Source organism: Octopus bimaculoides, chromosome 19 (genome assembly GCF_046866305.1).
Source record: "Octopus bimaculoides isolate indiv1 chromosome 19, ASM4686630v1, whole genome shotgun sequence".
Classification (NCBI taxonomy): Eukaryota; Metazoa; Mollusca; class Cephalopoda; order Octopoda; family Octopodidae; genus Octopus; species Octopus bimaculoides.
The window spans coordinates 53,197,056-53,221,519 of record NC_142946.1 but is presented as its reverse complement, the minus strand read 5'-3'; the positions used below and the strand labels follow the sequence as shown (position 1 = coordinate 53,221,519).

The 24,464-nt window shown below is 35.8% G+C and overlaps 2 protein-coding genes across 11 annotated transcripts in view; one reads left to right on the top strand and one right to left on the bottom strand.

Moving 5' to 3' along the window:
- LOC106875397 (uncharacterized) overlaps positions 1-22,301 on the bottom strand; it is a 34,884-nt gene extending 12,583 nt beyond the window's left edge. Inside the window, exons 1-7 of one of the 5 annotated variants that reach the window (XM_089337731.1) lie at positions 21,951-22,301; positions 9,788-10,360; positions 8,695-8,868; positions 6,454-6,591; positions 5,448-5,621; positions 4,492-4,632; positions 2,261-2,428 (exon numbers count right to left, since the gene is read on the bottom strand). In XM_089337731.1, the coding sequence (XP_089193857.1) occupies positions 2,261-2,428; positions 4,492-4,632; positions 5,448-5,621; positions 6,454-6,591; positions 8,695-8,868; positions 9,788-10,301 (1,309 nt within the window). In that variant the 5' untranslated portion in view covers positions 10,302-10,360; positions 21,951-22,301. Of the gene's footprint in view, positions 1-2,260; positions 2,429-4,491; positions 4,633-5,447; positions 5,622-6,453; positions 6,592-8,694; positions 8,869-9,787; positions 10,361-11,244; positions 11,880-14,699; positions 15,005-19,936; positions 20,072-21,950 lie in introns of those variants that run through there. The other 4 variants (XM_089337732.1, XM_089337733.1, XM_089337729.1 and 1 more) reach the window with 4 other exon arrangements.
- Positions 12,664-24,464, top strand: part of LOC149131873 (uncharacterized) — a 37,470-nt gene continuing 25,669 nt past the window's right edge. For 3 of the 6 annotated variants that reach the window (XM_089337727.1, XM_089337722.1, XM_089337728.1), the window contains exon 1: positions 16,332-16,471. The gene's annotated coding sequence lies outside the window, so the exon portion shown is untranslated. Of the gene's footprint in view, positions 12,869-16,331; positions 16,472-16,589; positions 16,699-21,416; positions 21,555-24,464 lie in introns of those variants that run through there. The other 3 variants (XM_089337725.1, XM_089337724.1, XM_089337723.1) reach the window with 3 other exon arrangements.

Genomic DNA, 24,464 nt, shown 5'->3' with positions numbered 1-24,464 from the left:
AAACCATCATCATCACATTTTCTTCATAAGTCCTGTGACAATAAGGTAAGTGATGACAGTGACAGGTAGAGGATGTTACCTACTGGAAGTCTGAAGCATTTACCATGTACACAGGTAGCCATAGACTGATAGTCATTTTCCACAGACCTGGGGCAGATGTGAATTTCAATTTAGCTGTGTCTTGCTGAACTTTCATTCATCGAAGCACCAAGAGAGATCATACACGCAATAGTGGTGAAATGGAGGTATATATTTGTGTAGAGGAGTCTACAATAGTGCAGATAGGAAATACATTTCTTGCTTGTGTCACTCACCCTTTTTAACAGTACTTTCACCATCTTCAGTCTTTGAAGTCTTGCATGAAATCTTATGATGTTTCCAGGCAGCTGTTTGACAAACTTTGGAATAATATTCTACAATGTTGCAGCCAGAACATTTTTTCAACACTGCATCTGCCATTTTTTACCTGGCACATTGACTTGTTTGGGAGATGCAAAACAAGAAAATTCCAAGTACTTCTATATGTTGTCTTTCTCTTTCTTAAAATAGTAAGGTGAGATGAGGAAACTAGACAGCTCTTTCTACCAGGTTGACTAACCATGTAAAAGCTCCCACTTTAGCTTGTATAGTAGAGGTATAATGATACTGTACTACGATAGCATGGCACATTGGGATATAGTCTTCTACAATTATCATGGGTCAACCAATGCCTTGTGAGTGGATTTGGTAGATGAAAACTGAAAGAAGCCAGTAGCACACACACACACACACATGCTTCTGTCTGTGTGTCTCTATGTGTTTGGGTCTGTCCTTGACTGACATTTGACAACTGATGTTGGTTTGTTTAGGTCCCTGTAATTTGGCAGTTCAGCAAAACAGACCAACAAAAATTAAAAAAATAAAAAACTACCTGACTAATGTACTGGGGTCAAGCTGTTTAACAACAAAGCAGTGCCCACAGCACTGCCACAGTGCAATGGCTGAAGCAAGTAAAAGGTGAAAGCTAAAGGATAAGAGAGGGTGCTGAAAAGTATATTGCTTCGGGTAAAAGAAAATACAGAAAGATCAGTTAATTTCATTCAACACATTCCCCTCTCAGATTAACAGACTTATTGCAGTGATCCTTCAGTTTTTCCCAAGTCCTGTAAAAGAACTCAGAAGGTTGGATCACCAACGAGGCCTTTTGCGATACCCTTAAAGGCAAGAACTTTTCAGAGGAAATAGAGGATTTTCTCATGATCTCACTCAATTAAAAAGAAATACGAGGTGATATCAAAAAGTTCCCAGATTAGTTATGTTTAATGAAAAATAACTTATTCACCCAAGTTTTAACATCATCTCCTTCAAAATAGACTCCTTGCACAGCAATATACTGGTCCCAGCATTCCTGCCACTTTTGGAATTTGACCTGAAAGTCGTTTTCCATAAGCAAGTTAAGGACCTTCTGCGATTCGCTCTTGATCTCAACAACAGTGTTAGAATGGTGACCTTTAAGTTACATTTTCATCTTGGGGAAGAAATGGAAGTCCACGGGTGCTAAATCTAGCAAATAGGGTGAGTGTGGAAGTGATACCATGTTGTGTTTGGTGAGAAACTCACAAGTGAAGAGAGTTTGATGACAGAGCACACTGTCATCATGAAAAATCTAATTCTTCACACTCCACAGATCTGGTCACTTTTGCCAGATGTCCTCCCTCAAACACTTCAAAACATTGTTGAAGGTCCTCTGAGGATACTCATGCACAAGCTAATGAATTTTCTCCACATTTCCAGGGGACACCTTCATGGCAGGCCTTCCAGATGGCTCATCACCTTCCAGATCACTCATCGTCTTCCAGATGGCTCATCACCTTCCAGCTTGTTCATCGTCTTCCAGGGATATTCTTCTGCTTTTGAAGACGTGTGCCACTTGAAATATTACGTATGACACATTGCCTCATTACTGTAAGCTTGCTAAAACATGCTCAATGTCTCTGTAACAGACTTCCTAAGTTTAACACAAAATTTCATATTGGTTCTTTGTTCCAGCTTTTTGTCCATGGCAAAATTCACAGACCACAACATACATATGATCATAAAAACACAAATTTCAGAACTTGTGAAATCAATACAGCAATGTCACTTGGCACACTGCCTCATGAAGGTTGTTAGCTCTCACTGCACATGCAACCATGTGCTGCCATAAGTTGGTGTGTGACAGAACTAGACCAGGAATTTTTTGATACCACCCCATAATATATTTCTTATTTCTGTAACTCACTTTTAACTGATTTTTCACTGGGGGAGTGGTCATCAGCTTCTGCTTTTGAAGCCTTGCATGAAGTTTTGTGATCTTTCCAATGAGCACTTTCACATTCTTTAGAACAATATTCCACACTGTGACAGCCTGAACATTTTTTCATTGACCTGGTACAATTGGCACATTCACCTGTTTGAGAGATAAGAAAAACAAAAATATCAAACGCACCAACAAACTTTTACTTTAAGAGTTTATGTTGCTAATGTGAGAAAGGATTTTGTCATAGTTGATAAGATACTGCAGCTATTAATGCCTTAATCATACTTACCACCATGTAACATTTTTCATGAGACTACATAAAAGATTCTAAAAAATTTATACTACAAAATGGTTTTAAGATAGGGAGATTCTATTCCCCTATTGTTTACTGTTCCCAATCTGTTTTAGAATATTCTTGAAAAAATGTTTAACTGAGATTTAAAATCAATTTGCAGACAACAGAGTACTCAGGTGAGAGATTTGAGTGAACTTCAAATTATGTTAAGATGACTTAATATAGAATGTAAAAGTAATAAGTTTAAGAATGAACATTAAAAAGAACATGAAATAAAGTTCAAGTAAGAGATGAAATACTCAATATTAAAGTTAAAGAAAAATTCTTTTAAAGAGCAAACATTATTGTAGCTTCAGTAAGATTACAGCAAAAAAAAAATAATAAAATGATGAATTAGTATGAGCTTGAAAGTCATGCCTTTACCTAGGATAGAGTCAAGACTTTTCCTAAGGATGAAGTCAACTACATACAACTCCCTGTGTACACCAGGCTTTTTCACAATGGCTCAAAACATTTCATAGCATGAGCATAAGACATAAGAGGAGATTTATGAACACATTCCACTCTATCATTGCTCAATGCAGAGTAGCTTTGGCTGGTCAATACACTTATTCTGAACAACAGACCATATCAGATATATTTTGGCAAGTACAATACTCTAAAGGAGGACAAAGACCACTCTGTTACATGGATGTTATTGGCAGACACACAACATGAACTTGAAGACATTAACAAAGATAATTGGAGATGAAGACTCCTAGCATGCCATTTTGAAATATATCTCAGCTGTGGCTTCTTCAAAAAGAATTTAAGCTGTCAAGTATTTGGAATGGCAACTTTCATCTTTGAAACTAAATGCTGCTAAACCTTAAAAGACTAGTCTGCAACCAGAGAATTTTTTATGATGCAGGAACACTGAATCTGTCTAGACTTACGATGGAGGTTAAGAGCAGCACATATAAGGAAAGGACAGAGGTGTGGCTGCACAGGCAGAGGCATGGCTGTGTGGTTGAGAAGTCTGCTTCTGAATCACATGGTTTCAGGTTCAGTCTCACTGCATAGCATCTTGGGTGTCTTCTACTGAAGTCCCAGGTTGACAAAGCTTTTGTGAGGGGATTTGATCGATGGAAACTGAAAGAAGCCTATTGGTTACACACACATATGTATGTAATTATTTATATATATGTAGGTATGAGTAAGTGCATATTTGTGTCACCTTGTCTTGACTTCATGATTGTTGTAAATAAATGTCATTCATTTCCAGTATTGTGTGAAAATATGTCTGGTCATAGAAAACCTGCTTCAGAAAACTCTATCCGACCCATGCAATCAATGAGAAGGAGACATTAAAAATTATGATGACGATGATGATGATGACTAAAAAGAAATGAATGGGATTCAAAAACAAACAAAACAAAATGCTATTGTCAAAGTCATAGGTAGATGATAACAAGAGAGAGAAAGATAGAGAGAGAGAGAGGGGGGATTCTGGGAAACAAAAGAAACAACAAACAAGATGGAGGAATGAAATGGATATGACAAAAATTGGATATCTTCCAATCCCACCACAACCTAACGTTATGGAGAAATGAAAGGAACACACTTACCCACCAATTAGAAATCAATAGCTGAATTGATTGACTGAGTGATGATTATGAAATATTTTACAAATATATTGCTGCTGAAAATAGCAGCATTAAAACGATGTTCATCTCCCTGAAGGGCAATAAATGTGCTTATCTATTAACACAGATACATTATGTGTTAGTGGAGGCATATATTAGTTTTGTAGAGGTATACACGCATGTAGTAGAGGTGGATAGCAGTGTAATAGAGATAACCAGTAATATAGTGGTGTAATATATTTCCTGCTTCTATCACTTACCTTCACCTGAGTTAATACTAGAACTTTCATTACCTTTAGACTCTGAAATCTGGCATGATTTCCTGTGATCTGTCCAGTCAGCTATTTGACAAACTTTGGAACAATATTCTATTTTGTTGCAGGCTGGACATTTTATAAACTTTACATTTGATCTTTTACATTTGCCACACTGACCTGTTTAGGAGATGAAGAATAAATATTAAACATTTCTTCTACATGTGTGATTGAGTTCCATTTAAAAGAGTCAATATTTTTAATATAAGGTGTTTGTTCTTAGTTGGTGTTGTGTGGTAAAAAGTTTGCTCCCAAACCATATGGTCTTGGGTTCAGTCCAAGCATCTTCTACTATAGTCGTCAGCTGACCAAAGCCTTAGGAGTGGATTTGGTGGAGAGAAACAGAAAGAAACCTGTTATATGTACATGTGTAATGATGTGGTAGTGAATGAGTATATATTTGTGTAGTGGTAGTATCTACTTATGCTGTAGGGGTGTATATTTATGTATGTTGTTTGTTCCTTCTTGAGTCATGCCTGGCTCATAAAGGCTGGTCTCCTGGTTTCGTTGATGTATAGGTTCCCCACCTGGACGAGACGCTGGTCTATTGCAGGTGAGCTGCTAGATGCAAGAATGAGGGAAAATTGTGGTGAAAGAGTCAGCAGACGTTTGCCATTACCTTCTGCTGCAGCCGCAGGGAGCTTATGTGTTTTGCTCATAGACACGCACATCGCCTGGTCTGAGATTTGAACCCGCAATCCCTTGACTGCTGCTCTAACCATTAGGCCATGTTCCTCCACATGTATTTATGTATGGAGATATATATTTAAGTAGTGGGGGTTTATATCTATGTAATAGAAGTATATATATTTATGTAGTGGTGGTAAATCTTAAGTAATAGAGGAATATTTTTTATGTAATGGGAGTATATATTTATGTGGTGGAAGTCTAAAGTGGTATTGTTGAAAAATAAATTTCTTAATTCTGTCACTTACCTTTGACTGATATTTTACTGGAACTTTCACCATCTTCAGTCTTAGCAGTTTTGCATGAAGTCTTGTGATGTTTCCAGTCAGCTGTTTGACAAACTTTGGAACAATATTCCACATTGTTGCAAGCAGCACATTTTTTCAATGCTACATCTGACTTTTTACACTTGGCACATTGACCTGTTGGGGGAGATGGAAAACAGAAAATATCAAACACTTCTACCACATGTATGATTAAGTTTTAATGTTGTTATTATGGATAAAGTGTTTGTTTATAGGCGACCAAATTCAATGACAGCTGATTGTGTAGCAATCCTCATGCAACCAGTTACAGATTTAGTTATGCATTGGGCCAATGAGAGTCCAGTATCTCTCAGCTATGCCTTAATTATACAGAACAACATTATCTCTATGTATGACTAGACTATTTGATATGGTTATACACCGCTGGTCACAATGTGCTTCCTTGCATTGCTGTAGCTTTCAAATGATGCTATCCTGCTGGCCAGGTGGGGAGGCCAACATTTCCTCTTAATGGGATGCTTGTCCATCCCTAGATTATTCATTTGCAGCTCATTGGACTGGAGCAATTTGAAATGAGGTGTTTTGCTCCAGAGAACAATGCACTGCTAGTCTGGGAATTGAAACCACAATCACTATGTCGAGAGCACATCACTTAAATAGTAGGTCATGCTCCTTCACACACACACACACACATAAGTATATTATATGTATATAGAAGCAAGTAAAGAGCAGAATTGGTCATTGTCAACTCTTGTTTTGGCTAGTGTCAACACAAGACATATTTCATTTGAACAGAACATCCATTTGACATATGTGGTCAGTCACTTGGTAGTAACTTGTCTATCTTGGTGCATAAATCAGCCTACCTGTCTTGGCAGTAGATTTTGGTCTGAATAATTCGACTGATATGCCGGAAAATAATGTGGTATGGTATAAATTAGTGTACAGTACTGAAGGTATATAGTAGTTTAGTAGAGAAATAATTTACCTTTCACAGATCTTTTACATGAAGTCTTGTGTTCTGTCCAGTCAGCCTTTTGACAAGCTCTTGAACAATATTCTACGATGTTGCAGCCAGAACATTTTTTCAACACTGCGTCTGACTTTTTACACCTGGCACACTGACCTGTTTGGAAAAGGATAAAAAGCAGAAAACATTTTTACAAATTATGTGAGTGTTCTATTTAGAAGAGTTAATGTAAATGAGCTGGAGTTATTGTGTTGCTTTTTAAGGGCACAATTTGGTTCTGATTGAGTTGATGGCTGATCAAATATTTGCAGTCTTTACCATTTACGGTAGTTTTTGTATCTAGGACTATGCTATTTAATGTGATGCTTCCTTTTAGAAGACTGTAGGCTGTGCTTTGCGGGCTGCTATTTCTAGTAGATAAAACCATGTATAGGCTCTCATGTGAACACTGAACATTTTTTTAGATCCATTAATATAGGGTCTGGATTTAGAGAAGATTTTTCCATTTGATATCGAAATCGGTTCCTTCATCTTTAAATTTCCAGTGTAAAGCTGAAAGGGTTGTTGAATGTCTCTTATCATGATAGTTCAGCAAATATTCAACTTGGGTCAAGCAATCTGACCCCGAGGGCTCCTTTGATGTAGCTATGGGAGCATATGACAGTGCCGATGTCTGTGATCTTATTGGATTGTACATCCTGGACATCTTAGGGAAGAGGTTCCCTTCAGTCCTCTTCAGCCTCTACAGAGATGACACCCTAGCTATCTCTAGAGGAGCCAACAGCCACACATTAGATAGACTTAGAAAGGACCTAATTAGCACCTAAGGCTCAATGGATCTCAAGATCACCATTGAAACTAATCTCACCACAGTAGATTTCTTAGATATTACTTTAGATCTGAGCTCTGGTACATAGAGGCCCTATCACAATCCAAACAAGAGACTGTCTTATATTAGCACAGCCTCCTGCCACCTACCTAATGAAAAACCTAGTGATAGGTGTAAGCAAGAAGACCTCAAATCTATCTTTGAGCCAAGATATCTTTTACGCCGCTACCCTCTACTACAATGACGCACTGCCAATGAGTGGTTTTAAGGACCACATCTCCTACATACCTGGCCCTAGCAACCAGAAAAGGAAGCATCGCATAAATGTTGGTTTGCTCTATCCTTCTCACTCAACTTGAATGATAAAGATTTTCCTTAGATTGATAGACAAACATTTCACACAGACACACACACATAGATACAGGCATTTATTTAATAGACACAACCTAAAAGTCACCTTTAGTTGTGCACCTAACATATGAGCAGATTAATCAGTTCTCACACCAATACAATTGACATGCCCAGAGATAATAACCAGTTTAGGATCAACATCACAGAGAGTGTCACCGAAGACCCAGGTACCACCGTCACAGATAATGAACAAACCTTAGATACAGAAAGAGTGACCAGGCCCACAATGTATGCTACCACCAGTAGAAACACTGCACCTAGAAATAATGACATATCCAGGATAAGTCATACATATATATATATATATATACATATATATATATATATATATATACATACATATATATATATATATATATATATATATATATATATATATATATATATATACATACATATACATATATTTATATGCATACATATATATACATACATATATTTATATACATATATTTATATACATACATATATATACATAAATATATTTATATACATATATATATATATGCATACATTACATATATATACACCTACATACATATATATATATTTACACACATACATATTTACATATATTTTCACACACACATATATATATACATATATATATATACATACATATATATATATGCATCAACAAATCGATTGTGGTTCACAACAGTTGTTTGAGACATGATTTTCATTGTTGAACTGAGGTGTTTTTTCATTCAAGAAAAAAAAAATGTTCCATCAGGTGAATACAGGTAAGACTTAACAATTAGAACTTCTCAAGAAAAGAACATAGTGCCAGATGACTCAACCGAGCCAAATTCGATCAGAGAGTGAAAAGTTTAAGTTAGTATCAAAGTTTATAATGGAAAACTCATTATAGGGCTTGTATAGCAGAAGAAATTAGATGGAGAAGTATAAGAAAGGAAAAGTGGAGAAAGAAAGATGAAAATAAGGTAGAGAGAAGAGAATGCATGATCTCTGACTTCTTAAAGGGTTATAAATAAAATTAACAGGCTTCTGGCACTCACCTTTGACTGGTATTTTACTGGAATTTTCAGCATCTTTAGTCTTTGAAGTCTTGCATGAAAGCTTGTGATGTTCCCAGGCAGCATTTTCACAAAATTTGGAACAGTAATCTACAATATTGCAGCCTGAACATGTTGTTAATTCCACATCTGCTCTTGAACATCGAGCACATTTACCTGTTTCAAGAGTTAGAAAAAGAAAAGAAATCTACAATATCAAACACTTCAACTACATGTGTGATAGTGTTTTATTTAAAAGTTTAATGCTGCTTAATGTAAAAAGAAGTTTCATTTTGTGTATATTTAATCAAATATGATCTTACTTACTCCATAATAAGAAATGCACAACCATACAATGCTCTTTCCAGAAGATGCAAATTATGCTCTGGTTAATGCTCACGCTCATAACACCTCATAACACCAAAGTCCTGCTTATTAGGACTTTGGTTTTAGCTTGGTTGACTCTAAGGCCCTTCAATTCTAATCCTTGTTTCCACACCTGAAACTTCTCTTCTAGTTCTGATAGTGACTCAGCAATTAGAGCAAGGTCATCAGCATAGAGAAGCTCCCAGGGGCATTCTGTCTTGAATTCCTCTGTTATTGCCTGGAGGACTATGATAAATAGAAGGGGGCTGAGGAGTGAACCTTGGTGGACCCCTACCTCTACTTGGAATTCTTCACTGTACTCATTGCCAACTCTCACCTTACTGACAGCATCCCTATACATGGCCTACACAGCTCTCACTAACCATTCATCTATCCCTAGTTTCTTCATTGACCACCAGATAAGGGATCGGGGGCCCCTGTCAAAGGCTTCTTCATGTCAACGAAAGCCAGGTACAGAGGTTTATCTTTTGCTAGGTATTTCTCCTGCAGCTTTCTTACCAGAAATATAGCATCTGTGGTACTTTTCCCTGGCATGAACCCAAACTGCATCTCATCTAAGCTGACCCTCTCCCTAATTAGTTGGGCTATGACATAAAATAAACCATGATACAAGCTGGAATGACTCCATATTCATGTAATTACATTTATAAACATTAAATAAATTTAACAATATGTCATTTTAATATGATATAAAGATGTATGCACTTACGTTTACCATATAGACTGCATTCCAGGCGATGTTTCGGGTAGTCTCTCAACAGACATAGTTCAGAACAATAACTAATAAACTTGCACGGGCAAAAGACTGGGAGGAATTTGTAACCACCACAACAGAGACATTCAATTGGATTGTTATACCGTGAACGTGGAGCAGCAACAAAGCCATAGGCATTAGAGTGCTGACCCATATCATTATAGACCTCAATATAACGTTCACCAAAGGAAGAAGGTAAGTCTTTATAAGCGTTATTGTTATTACCATCACCGTCATTACCTTTCTTAGCACCTCCAATTTGTTCGTCCTTCTTGAATCTAATATCTTGTTCATCGGATTTGGCATTAGCAGAAGCTTCATTCTTTGCAGAGCACACTCTGCTATGTTCAACACTGTCTTCCATTTCACAGATGTCAGAACAATAAAAGACAACTTTACAGTGCTTGCAATTTCGGAGCTGAGAGCCAGCTTTACCACAATTTTGGCAGCAATCATTGATGTTCACCATTGTTTTGATTTTTTTTTTTTTCAATTAATAAAGTCGTTTCGAAATCAAAATGTGAAAAGCTGAAATAAAGATAGAAAAAGAAAAAAAACAAAAAAAAAAACAATTTTAGTATTACATAAATATTACAGAATATTTTTGCTCTGCTTTCCATGTAGACTTATTAGTTTAAAATATATACCTTTTAATCACACCAACAAATATAGTTAGTTACCATTCTTATCAGTGTTTATCAACCTTTTCTATGCCCCACATTTCTAGGCAACGTTTGATTAATTTTTTTTAAAAATAATTAAGACAACCCAATGGAAGATGAAAAGGATTTTCTAATAACTAATTAATTTGTTATTGTTTTAAGTAAACACTGCAAAATAATATAGTTTTTGGTGTGTTTAATACAACATTCTTAAAATTTAGTTAATAATTATCCTATCGGTCTTTTTTTTGCTGAACCGCTAAGTTACGGGGACGTAAACATACCAGCATTGGTTGTCAAGCGATGTTGGGGGTGGACAAACACAGATACACAACATATACACACATACATATATATATATATATACATATATACGACGGGCTTCTTTCAGTTTCGGTCTACCAAATCCACTCACAAGGCTTTGGTCGGCCCGAGGCTATAGTAGAAGACACTTGCCCAAGGTGCCACGCAGTGAGACTGAACCCGGAACCATGTGGTTGGTAAGCAAGCTACTTACCACACAGCCACTCTAGGAAAAAAAAAAAATAATAAAATCCGATAAAAGAAAATTTGAGATTCATGGGGTGTGGGGTGGGTTTAAAATAAATATATATTTTTTTTCATAATCGTATGAATTCCCTTGTGTGAAACACAAATTCGCAAAAGTTTTCTTAAAAATCCTAAAAATAAGAAAAGTTATAAGAGGTTATATGGGGTGTTTAAATTAGAATTCCGCCGTGATGTACATACTTTCCCAAATAACAGTGTATATATGTAAACAAAGTAAGAGTTTGAATTCATGTACGTCGAGCCTGGGATGATGTCTCGCATGAAACAGTTAATAATGTAAGGGAGACAACTACATTGGTATGAGTTAAAAATGGAAATGAAGACTACGTGATCGATCATTTCAAGAGTCATCCTCGAGCAGTGGTTCTCAACCAGGATCCATCTGCCCCTGGGGGGTCCACATAAACAAAATAGTAATTTGGGATTATTTACATTAGGTAATCTTCCAGTTTCGGGAGGTAAAAAAAGTAAATAAGAATACAAGGGAAATAACTTAACGTCTTACTAGTATTAACCGTATCCTCCTCACCCCATCCGTTCGCGAGCGCGCATTCTTCATATTCGTTCACAGCAAGTTGTTTTACACCTATTACACTAATTTATTTTTTTTTATTTTTGAGCTCGGGTCAAACACTTTAGTAGTACCCGTTATTTCCCTATACTGGAAGATTACTATAAGTTGTTGTGCACCCGGTCCTATGATATTCAATCTCGTGTGTGATTTATATATAAACAGTTAACTTCAATCACGTGTGTGATTTATTTAGAAACAGCTAAAAAAAAAAAAACATTTCAGAGTAGTACGGATAATACTAGTAAGACGTTAAGTTATTTCCCTTGTATTTTATTTACTTTTTTTACCTTCCGAAACTGGAAGATTACCTTTACATTATTTACATTTGACGGATACTTGTCCTCATCTTGTTTGTTGTTAACACAACGTTTCGGCTGATATACCCTCCAGCCTTCATCAGGTGCCTTGGGGAAATTTCGAACCTGGGTTCTCATTCCTAAGGTTTTCGATGTTTTTATTATTATTATTAATATTAATTATTATTATTAATTATTATTAGGTAATCTTCCAGTTTCGGGAGGTAAAAAAAAAGTAAATAAGAATACAAGGGAAATAACTTAACGTCTTACTAGTATTATCCGTACTCTCCGCACCCCACCCGTTCGCGAGCGCGCATTCTTCATATTCGTTCACAGCAAGTTGTTTTACACCTATTACACTAATTTATTTTTTTTTATTTTTGAGCTCGGGTCAAACACTTTAGTAGTACCCGTTATTTCCCTATACTGGAAGATTACTATAAGTTGTTGTGCACCCGGTCCTATGATATTCAATTATGTGTTTGTGTACGTATATTTGTGTATGTAAGTATATTGTATGTGTTTATGTGCATGTATGCATTTTTATGTATGTGTTGCACATGCATACACAAAAAATACATAAACATAAGCGATTCGGCTGCAAAAAGAAATTTAAGAAATAATTTTTTTTTTTAACGGAAATTGCCAAACAAATACTTTCACGTTTCATAAACTTTCTCCGAAAACTTTAATATGGTAAAAAAAAACAATTTGGTGGAATCGTATACATATATGTGACGACGTGTCAGTATGTATCTACAAAATGAAACTTGCAATTTCGAAGAAAATTGGGCAAGTTTTCGGAGAAAGTTTATGAAACGTGAAAGTATTTGTTTGGCAATTTCCGTTAAAAAAAAAATTATTTCTTAATCCCAACAAAATAACATAACCACCTTTAAAGTGAAAAAAACAAAACCGACGTATACGACAGGTGTGTAAAATATATTTGTGTACTTTTTCTGTTTATTCTTAATCTTCGTGTTTTTGCAAGATTGAAAAAAAAGTTTGGGAAAGCTAACATTTTAAAATTCTTCGGGAAGCGACACTGTGATAGTTTCTATATTTAACCGTGCGTGTATATTCCTATTTTTGCTCCAGTTCTCTTCTACTTCTCTACTAGAAACGTTTACTTTAGAATTTACTTCTATTGAGAAGAAAAAAATCGTGTGCATGTTATTTTTAACGAAAGTTTTCGGTGGAGATGGAGTATATGTAATCTGGGTATACCCCCACTTTTAAATTTTTTTTTTTACGGAATCCTATGTTTCAGACCATGGAGAATCCGATTCTGGAAAAAAATTTTCAAAAATCTCAATTTCAAAATTTCGATCCCCCCCCCCCCCGGTTTTTATATAGATCCACAGGGTAAACCTAACCCTAACTCAAACCCTAACCCTAACCCTGACCGTAACCCTGACCCTAACCCTAACCCTGATCCTAACCCTAACCCTAACCCTAACACTAGTTTTGTGAGATTTGGCTGTTATTTCTAGCATGTAAATAGCCTGCTTGGTGGGGGTGGGGATTGAAATTTTTCAAAAATTTTTTTTTCAGAATCGGAATCTCCATAGCCTAAAACGTGGGATTCCGTAAAAAAATTAATAAATAAGGGGGGGGGGGGAAAGGTTCAGATTACATATAGTCCATCTCTACCGAAAAAAATATGGACGACTTGCTCCGAAACACCACCGAGTGGGGAACGCTTCTCAAAAATAACCTGCAGTTGTTTCCTTCAAAATTCCTACATGCTCGAAATGTACATACATCAAGGTATATTTGTAGAAAATTTCACGAAAAAATATTAATTTTCCTGGAAGTTAAGAAGAATTTAAGTGGACTCTGTTGGAATTTCCGAAAATTGTCCCCCACCCCCATTCCAAAACACTTTCACCGGAAATTTTTGGTACTACTAAAGCAGAGCGGACCCGAACGCGCAGTCGCGCGTCCGCGCTAGCTAGACGTGAGTGGTCGATCCTATATTCGGATTCTACATAGTAAATACTATATGCATAGAAAATTTCATTAAAAAATATTAATTTTTTTTTAAAGTTATGACCTCCCAAAGTCTGTAGTTATGCCTATATATATATATATATATATATATATATATATATATATACACATAGCTGGAGCATGGTCACAGTCAAATAACTGAAACAAGAAAAAGAATATATGGGATATTTTTAATGAAACGTTCTAAAAATGTCTTCCAAATGTTGTAGGTCAGTAATGATTATGGCAGAATTTCGCATTGGGACGTCCAAGTTAGACTTTCTTCATTTTGAGGGGGATTTCTTCAGTTTTCTTGGTAAATATTTTTATTGCATAGTTTTGTTAGTAAATGGATCGAAGAAACAGGGGACGTACCAGGTGATCGTAAGATTTGCTAAACACACCAGCTAAATCTGAAAATATTTTCAAAAATGTTTTTCCCCTTTTGCCGAAAAAGCTTCTCTCTTCGTTTTTAAGCATGCAGTGCGGGAAAAGAAAAAAGACCTAAATCGGTCAATGGCGGGAGAAGGGGGCTGGAAAAAAACATAAATTACAAAAAAATTCTCTTCATAAACATTAAACCTCTCTCCACCAACCTTTCCAAGGCCATGGTAAAAAAAAAAAAAAAATAGTTATTTTCTTTGACATAAATGACTCTGGAAAGATAAGAATTTGACCAGTTTTAAGGGTTGAGTTTATAGCTAAAACTTGGCGGTGAAAAAACATGAAAACATAAATTTCATTATTAAAAAATTGCACGGATAACTTACTTACCAGCAATTCAACAGAGAATGATTCAAAACCAGTTTTGCTTTCACTTTGTAATTTTCTGTACTGAGTGAGTGAGTAACAGATAGAGACAGTGTGTGAGTGAGAGAAAGAGGTAGGGAGGAGATAAAGACGCAAAAAGAGGTACAGGCAAAAACAAAGAGAAGACGTACGATCTAGCAAAAATGTGCGAGAGGGGGAAAGTTAGTCAGAGACAGACAGAAGCAGAGCGGGCATTTTATGTCACGACGTCTACTTTCACTTTACTTTCATTTTAGTATTGCATATGAATGAATGAGTGTGTGTGTGTGTGTGTGTATGTATGTTCTCTTCTTTTTTAATTCTTTTATTCTTTACTTTGTTTCAGTGGTTTGGCTGCGGCCATGGTGGAGCACCATCTTCCAAGGTTTTAGTCGAACATTCCGACCACGGAACTAATTTTTAAGCCCAGTACTTATTCTATCGATACTTTGCGGAACCGCTCAGTAACGGGGACGTAAATACACCAACACCAGTTGTCAAGCGATGATGATGGGTACAAACACAGACACAAAAACACCCTCCCCACACACACATACACACACATATATATATATATATATATGTGCATACGACGGGCTTCTTTCAGTTTCCGTCTACCAAATCCGCTCACACGGCTTTGGTCGGCCCGAGGCTGTAGTAGAAGACACTTGACCAAAGTGCCACGCAGTAGGACTGAATCCGGAACCATGTGGTTGGGAAGTAAGCTTCTACCACCTAACCTTTTCCTCTGAGGAAGGAGCTGATTTCTACCAAAGACACAAAGCTCCATCATTGGAATGTAGATAACAAAAACACCATATTTTAAACTTGAGAAACGTCTTTCATATTTTCACTGTTCCACTTACTGATTGTATTTGGAATGTGCGAGTTAGTTGATTACTTTCTCTAAAAACCCTAGCTTATCCGATTAATCAATATTAGTTTCAAATTTTGGTACGAAGCCAGCAGGTTTGGGGAGGGTCTAAATTACACTGACCGAAGTGTTGTACTGGTACTTACTTTATCGACCCCGAAAGGATAAAAGGCAAAGTCAACCTTGGCAGAATTTGAATTCAGAATGTAAAATGGAAGAAATGCCATTGAGCATTTTTTCCATCTAACAATTCTGTCATCTCACTGCTGTTAATATTCTTTTCTACTTTAGCACAAGGTCCAAAATGTTTTGTGAGGGAGCCAGTCGATTAGATCGACCCCTGTACACAACTGGTACTTAATTTGGGTGTTTTCGCTCAATAAACACTCTCAACGCCCGGTCTGGGAATCGAAACCGCGATCCTATGACCGCGAGTCCGCTGCCCTAACCACTGGGCCATTGAGCCTCCACACACACACACACACACACCTTTATTCATTCGTATAAGCGCACTACACTATATTGCATTACAATGGACGTAAAGTGAAAGTGAAATGTTGATTTCCAAGGAATGCAGCAACGCTTTCTTTTCATACTGTTATGAATTAGGTCGTCTCGTACAGACATATATTGACCAATGTGTTTTTGTCTCTCTTTGACTAACTTTCCCTCCCTCGCACATTTTTGCTAGATTGTACCTCTTTTTACGTGATATCTCACTCACACACACATACCGTCTCTCTCTTTTTGCGTCATATCTCACTCACACACACACACATACCGTCTCTCTCTTTTTGCGTCATTATCTCTCTCACTCTGTATACAAAATTAGAAAGTGAAAGCAAAATTGGTTTTGAATCGTTCCCTGTAGAATTGCTGGTAAGTGATACGTACAATTTGGTAATAATGAAATTTATTTTTTCACCGCCAACTTTTAGCTATAAACTCAACCCTAAACTATGAAAAGAAAAATTGGTCAAGTTCTTATCTTTCTAGAGTCACTTATGTCAAAGAAAATAACTATTTTTATTAATACTCTTGATGGTAGATATAAATTTTAACGCCAGTGATATTTCGCTTTGTGGGAGAGGTATTCAATTATCAAAGTAAGTAAAAGGAATAAGAGTAAATCCTTAAAAGCAGGTTATTATATTTCATTAAAATGATTAACTTCCAAATAATATTTATGTTTAATTTTTCAAAATGAGCTATCAATTTGTAATTACTTCCCATATAAAGTATATGATACGTGAAGTTTTCCTCTGGGTGACTCCGATCACTGTATACTTGGTCTATGGAATCCTCGCTCGACACGATGTTCCAATAGCTGGAATATTTTAGAAACAGCTGGTAGAGACTATACCATTGTTTTTATCATATAGCTAAATAAAACGTCCTTGTCAATCTTGCAAAATTGTTTGCTTTTTCATGTCTACTTTAACTCCCTCTCCTATATATATATATATATATATATATATATATTGGGGAAAAAATCGTCAGAATTTAGGAATAACTTCTTTCATTTATTTTATACATATATAGCGCTTTCGTTCGTCTTTCGAACTTGTCAAATATAATTCTGTGAAAATACAGAGATCTTGCTTATTTATATAAAACAGGTGTATTTTGGGGGTTTTGTTTATAAAAGAACATTGTTTTTTTTGGGGGGGGGGTGAGGCTTTGGAGACAATGGAAGATGTATAAGCAGATAGATAGATAGACAGGCAGATAGAGAGATAGATAGACTGAGTCAGACAGATAGAGAGATGCCTGTCTATCTATCTATCTGCTTATACATCTTCCATTGTCTCCAAAGCCTCACCCCCCAAAAAAACAAAACAATGTTCTGTTATAAACAAAACCCCAAAAAACACCTGTTTTATATAAATAAGCAAGATCTCTGTATTTTCACAGAATTATATTTGACAAGTTCGAAAGCGCTAATATTTGTATAAAATAAATGAAAGAAGTTATTCCAAAATTCTGACGATTTTTTTTTTCAATATTTAATTCTGTACATCACACCTAACACCCTACACACACGCACACACACACACACACCCTACACACACACATATATATATATTCAGGTGGAGCATGGCCATAATAAAATAACTGAAACAATTAAAAGAATGTATGGGATATTTTCGAATGAGATGTTCTAAAAATATCTTTCAAATGTTGTAGATAAGTAATAATTATGGCAGAGTTTCGGATTCGGACGCCGAAATTAGATTTTCTTCACTTTGACAGGGATTTTTCGAATTCTTTTTTTTCACGATGGCCTTGGAAAAGATGGTAGAGGGATTTAGTTTTTATGAAAAGATTTTATTTTCAAATTGTTTTTTTTTTTTTTCGGTCCTCTCCTCCCGTCATGGACCGATTTAGGCTTTTTTTTTTTTTTTCTTCCTACACTGCATCCTTAAAAACGAAGTGAGAAGCCTTTTCGGGAAAAGGAAAAAAACATGTAAATGTTTTCAGATTTAGCTGTTGTGTCTAGCAAATGTCACCATCACCTGCTCCGTTCCTAGTTTATTCTCCCCCTCCATCACGTGAGTCCGTGTATGTGTATAAGGAAAAGCATTTACTAACAAAAGTAAGGTATTAAAAATAAATTTTAAATTTATGATTCTTTTTTTCAACCTCCACCTCTTTCTGTTTCTAATTTTGAAATATTGGAGAGCCTGATAAAGTCGTTTTGCTAGGACTTATCAATTGATTTTAAAAGGCAATCTTTTGATAGATGTACATTGCCTTTTAAAAAGCTATATGAAAGATAATTTACTTTGATAGTGTAATTTTCTGTTAATAAATATGTTTTCCTTAAACACACACATAGAAATTGTATGCTTTTCTGGAAGTAAATATGTTTTTTGCTAAACACAACACAGACTCGCTTGATTTGAGAGCTATGTTAAAATTTAAATTACAATTTTTTGTTGTTGTTATTGCTTGAATCCCAGCAATGGGCCACCTTTGAGCTAAACAAAACCCATGAGTTACTTCCGTATCACCATACCATAAACTGTGTTTATGGGAAGAAAATATTGAAAAACATCAATACATGTCAGAGTGACAAAGAAACGAGGAAGGTACCAAGCGGTCGTACAATGTGCTAGAAACAACAGCTAAATCTCCGTTAATTCACACATTTTTTCGTTTGAAATTTTTTTTGTTTTACAGGAAAAGCTTTATCAAATTTAAGGGTGGACATTGGAATTAGAGGGAAAATGGGTGTAACTTTTTTATTTTTTAAGTTAGGCGATTTTCGTTTTCGATAATGTGTTCTATATGTCCCGGTCATGCGATTCCCCCTAAAAAAAATTTTTGAGAATTCGTGGGAGAACTTTCAAACATTTATTAAGCATATAGCCGAAATATATCCACAGTGATTTCAGAAAGGTAAAGGTTACAGTTTTTTTTTTTTTTATTGTTCGTTTTCGAATATATGTTCTCTGGTAAAAAGCGTGAAACTCGCAGTTCAACTTTCTGAGTAAATGCAAGATTTGGATTGTCCGCGTTTAGCTGTTATTTCTAGCATATCAAGTTTCGTGGTGGGGACTCCACATGTGATCCTTTTTCTGTTTCAATATAAATTTTCACATCTAAGTTGCGAGAAGGCTACTCGTACGACCTGGACATGTAGAACACAATGTCAAAAATGAAAATCGTCCCCCCCCCCCCCCCCCGGTTTTGGATCTCAAAAATTGTTTTTATGGGGAATCGCATGACCGGGACATATAGAACACATTATCGAAAACGAAAATCGCCTAACTTAAAAAATAAAAAAGTTACAGCCATTTTCCCTCAGTGTCTAATTCCAATGTCGGTACTACTAAAGCAGCGCGGACCCGTCCGCGCTAGCTGCGTGAGTGGTCGATCCTTACCCTAACCCTATTCCTAACCCTAACCCTAAACACGTATTCATTTGCACACGCGGGATAGGGTTAGGGTTAGGATCGACCACTCAAGACTAGCTAGCGCGGACGCGCGACTGCGCGTTCGGGTCCGCGCTGCTTTAGTACCCCAATGTCCACCAATTTAAGTACGTAGTGCAAAAAAAAATTGGACAAAATCGGTCCGTAGTGGGAGAATAGAAGGGGTGTTGAAAAAGACTATATTAATGCTTAGGAAACTAATGAAAAACAGGTTAATACAGGGACATACAAACCAATAATCAATGTCCTTTTTGCATCTTTTAGTCTACATACTCATACTGGAAAAAAGTAAGAGGAAAACGAAAGTGTGTCTCTGATAAGGCGTAGAGAGATTGTTTTCTGTGATAAGCAGCTAAGATTTTGAACATTCAACAAAATGTTTTTAACTTCGAGTAGTTTGACTTACATTTTCTTTCTCGTGTTTTTCTTTTTCTTTTTTGTCATTTTTAATATAAACGCGGTAAATTTAAGAAATCTGTCAAACCTAAGTAATTTCCTATTTGACGTTCGTATAATCGAATTTGTTTTAGTTTCAATTTCATTTCAACTCGATTAGCATGTCTCCTGGACGCCTTGTTGCTCTTCGCTTTATTGTGAATCACAACAAAATACTTACAGATCAACAGATAATGAATGAATGGCATTCAGTTATGACACTGGCTCAATTTTTGTCAGACTCAGCAACTTGTATTGCTTGGTGTGCCCGACGTGTATTGTTAAAGAACTCTTGGGCCCAGGGCGAAACTCTATTCAAAATAAGTAACATTTTTCCTCGCTATTTACTCGCTGTTCGCTGTGTACCACATATGATTACGAAATGTTTTGTTGAAAAAACTTTTCGGAGCACTATGATTTTACAAACGTCAAAATAAGAAATTATCCAAAATCTATTATACTGATTATGAATAATTAATTATGCACAAGTTCTTAAATATTCAAGTTTAAGGCGATCTAATTGACTTAGAATGCGAAAAACTGGAAAAAAAAAAACTCCTTTGGGCATTTTGTCTGACATGATAGAGATTCGGCCAGTCAAAAATGTTCCATCTGTGATCATTCCAATATTAATTTTTAAAGTGCTTCAACCGTGACAACTCTTGAATTTTTTTCCTTTCTTTAGACAAACAAAAACCAAAAAAAAAAGCAACTTATGGTTGTCCTATTGGACAGAGTTACCTTAACAGATTTCAGGAATTTTTTCGATTGTTGATATAAAAAAAAAATGGCGAACACCAAAGTGAAACTAACTGAAACAAGTAAACGAATGAAAGTGAAAAAGATTTACTGGGCGAACTGCCTCCGATCTTATGTAAAGTGCTTTTGATATATTTAAATTCCGGCTATTTTCATTCGGAATTCACACCCAACCGAGGGCGACTTTGCCTTTCATCCGTCTTAAGGGTCGATAAAATAAAGTATCATACAAATCCTGAGAATATTATCATCAAGGCGAAATGCTTAGCGGTATTTCGCCCGTCGCTGCGTTGTGAGTTCAAATTCCGCCGAGGTCGACTTCGCCTTTCAACCTTTCGGAGTTGGTAAAATGAGTACTAGTCAAGCACTTTAAGTCGATGTAATTGACTTGCCCCCTCCCTCAAAATTTCCGGCTTTGTTGTTGTTATTCTGACAACTGACGCGTGGTACACAGTGCACCTGTTCAGACAACATCGATTTGATGGAGCGAGTGAGCTAATGTACGGCACGAACATTTGATAGCTATAAACAAATCATTTGTGCAGGTCATTCGGCAAAAGCTGACGCTCATACGTCGTCTAAAACGGAGTCTATAATTACTATAAAAATATTAACGAAGTGGAGCATACCTAAGCAAGAATTCCCCAACATGAAATCTACAAATACGCTTCATATGGTGTAATTTCTGATTGTGTAAGATTATGGTTATATCAGAAGTTAACATGAAAAAAACAACGGTGGACAGCACACGTAGTTGACACACATCACAAGAATATCTACAAAATAAAACTAGAAATTGCGAAAACATTTTGATGAGTCAGTATGGATGTGTACGTGTCATTTTTAGAAATACACACACGCAGCTTTTTTTCCTCGTAACTTTCTTTAAAAATTCATATATTTAAATAACAATTTACATGAATGTATTTTCTAGAGCGTAGTTTGCTTTCACGTGGTTTCGGGTTCTGTCCAACTGCGTAGCACTGTCGGCAAGTGTATTCTACTATAATAGCCTTGTGAGCGTATTCAGTCGGCGAAAACTGGAAGAACTCCACGCCCACCGTTTAACAAATAACCGGTGTTGATTTGTTTACTTTCTCGTAAGCTATCGATTCGGCAAATGAGACCGTAACAATAAGTACCAGACTTAAAAATAAATAAATGTACAGGAATCGAGGTGGTACAACAAGTAAAAAGCTAAAAGATCTTTGTCTTTTTGGTCTTACCTGTGTCGACTTTGTTTATTGAAATTTTAGATGATTTATAAATATATCTTTTTTCCGAAAGTTATGAGAAGATAGATTCGAGGGTGGGGCACGAATGTGTCGTCATAATCACTATTAGCATTTATTCATCTTTCATTTTGATTCTTTGCGTTTTCAGTTTGTTATACTTTATTCTTTGCCATAAATATGTTTAAAGATCGAAAGATAACAGGTATTTTTGGGGGTGTGGTATTCATGTGTAGTCATGCCTATTATTAGTATTTATTTATCTTTCATTTTGATTCATTGTCATAAATATGTTTAAAGATCGAAAGATAACCCGTATTTTTTTTTAACTATGACACATTAGATAACAGCTTTTACTGCGAAATTGTGCTTCTAGGTAGACTATCGTAGACATTTCAGTTATGGTTTCGCTGCTGTTTCTAGAGAATCAAATGACCGTAGAGGATTACTCATTTGCTATGATATGTCAATCGCTAGTCATCTAGTTCCTCGTCAGTTTTGACTTTATTATCAGACATCCTACCCGTGACGATCAGTGTAAATTTGAACTTTAAATAAAATGCGATCCACGAAAATGAAAATAATGTTTCACCTATTTGGCAATTTCTGTAAAAAAAAAAAAAAAATTTTAATCCTGAATTTTTTTTTTTAGCTCACTCACATTTAACGTCCGTTTTCCACGCTGGCATGGGTTGGACGGCAAAGCCAGGGGCTGTACCAGATTCCATAGTCAATTTTGCCTTAGTTTCCACAGCTGAATGCCCTTCCTAACACCAAACACTCTACAGCGTCTACTGTGTGTTTTTTACATGTCACATATTTCAGTCCTCTGTTATCTCCTTCATAAAGCTCAGTGTTTTGAGATCAGCTTTCTGGATTTTCTTCTTCCACAACTTCCCTCCACTTTAAGTGATCGGCACTTATGCAACTATCCTCATCTATTTGCATCTTGTGACCAAACCAGCACAGTCTCTTCTCTTGGATACTGCATATAATTCCTCTTATGCCTAACTTTTATACTCAATACACTTGTGCTCTGTTGCACATGTACAGTGACATTGCCCATCCAGCAGAACATGATCTCTGCATTCAGGGCCCACATTTCACTACCATGTAGCATTTCAATCTACACATACATCATATCATCCTTTTCACACAGAGAGAAAGACCTTTGGTTGCCAACAGTGGTAAAAGCTCTCTGAATTTTCTCCATCATATTCTTATTCTAGCAATTACACTTTTTAATTTGGTCACCTAGGTGGCAGAAAATATTAACAACTTCTAGAGAGCCTCCAGGGCATTTGAGAAAATCAGTTTACTGTGTATCGGTGGTGTTTATGGCTCCTACATATTTTCCATTTACAAAAACCACTTTACCTGTTAAATTTCCTACTATTCCACTGCACCTCTTGTGTGTCCAGAGCTTGCACTCGGTGCACCAAATCAGATTTCTGCCTACATCCTTCCTAGATATTGAGCAGGGCCATTTACCTGAAGGATGAAGAGTCCTGTCCAATTTCTTGCTTACTAGCACCTTGGTCTTTGCTAAGCTAACTTTAAGACTCTTTGATTTCAGGTTCTCTTTCCATACCTGGAATTTCTTTTCTAATTTTGTTACACTGTAATTTACAGATTCTGCTATGAGAGCCAGATCATAGGCATATAGTAGTTCCCATGGGTTTCGTCCTATTTTTCAGAATTATAATCGCTGTATTTTTCCGCATATTTCCAAAAAATTTTCTGGTTAGGGTTAGGTTTACATAAAAAGTTAAAAAATGAAGAATTTGTAGGGTGGGGAGGACAAAAAATTTCAAAATTACGATTTTTTGCTTTTCTGCAATCTCCGTATCTGAAAATGTGGGTTATGAGCGAAAAAAAAAAAAAAAATTTTTTTTTAAATGATTTGCGAGAAAATGGTAGGGAGACTGGAGGAAGTCTTTCCATACGAGGCTTCCAAAGAATAAGTCCTGGGGTCGATTTGCTCGGCTAAATGTGGTGCTCCAGTATGGCTGCAGTCAAATGACTGGAACAAGTAAAAGAATATATATATATTGTGTATATATATATATTATGTATATATATATATATATATTTACCTAATGATCACTGAAAGTGACCGTGCTCTACCAGTAAGCTTCCAGGTGTAAACCATTCATTTTATTATCCATTATATTATGTATATATGTATGTGCATATATATATATATATATATATATATATATATATATACATATATATATATATTATGTGTATATATATATATATATTATTTTGCTTAAAAGAGTTCCAACACTGTCTGTTTTTTATGTTTTATTTATATTCCTGCAGAACTAATGTGGGGTATAGAATATGGAATATACAATATATAATATAATATACAATATATAATATAAAATAAAATAAAAATGGATGGCACCATGAAATAAAGTATTGAATGTAGATGAAATATTGAGTGTTCAATATAAAGGATCAAATATATAAATATATTTATATATTTATATATTTATA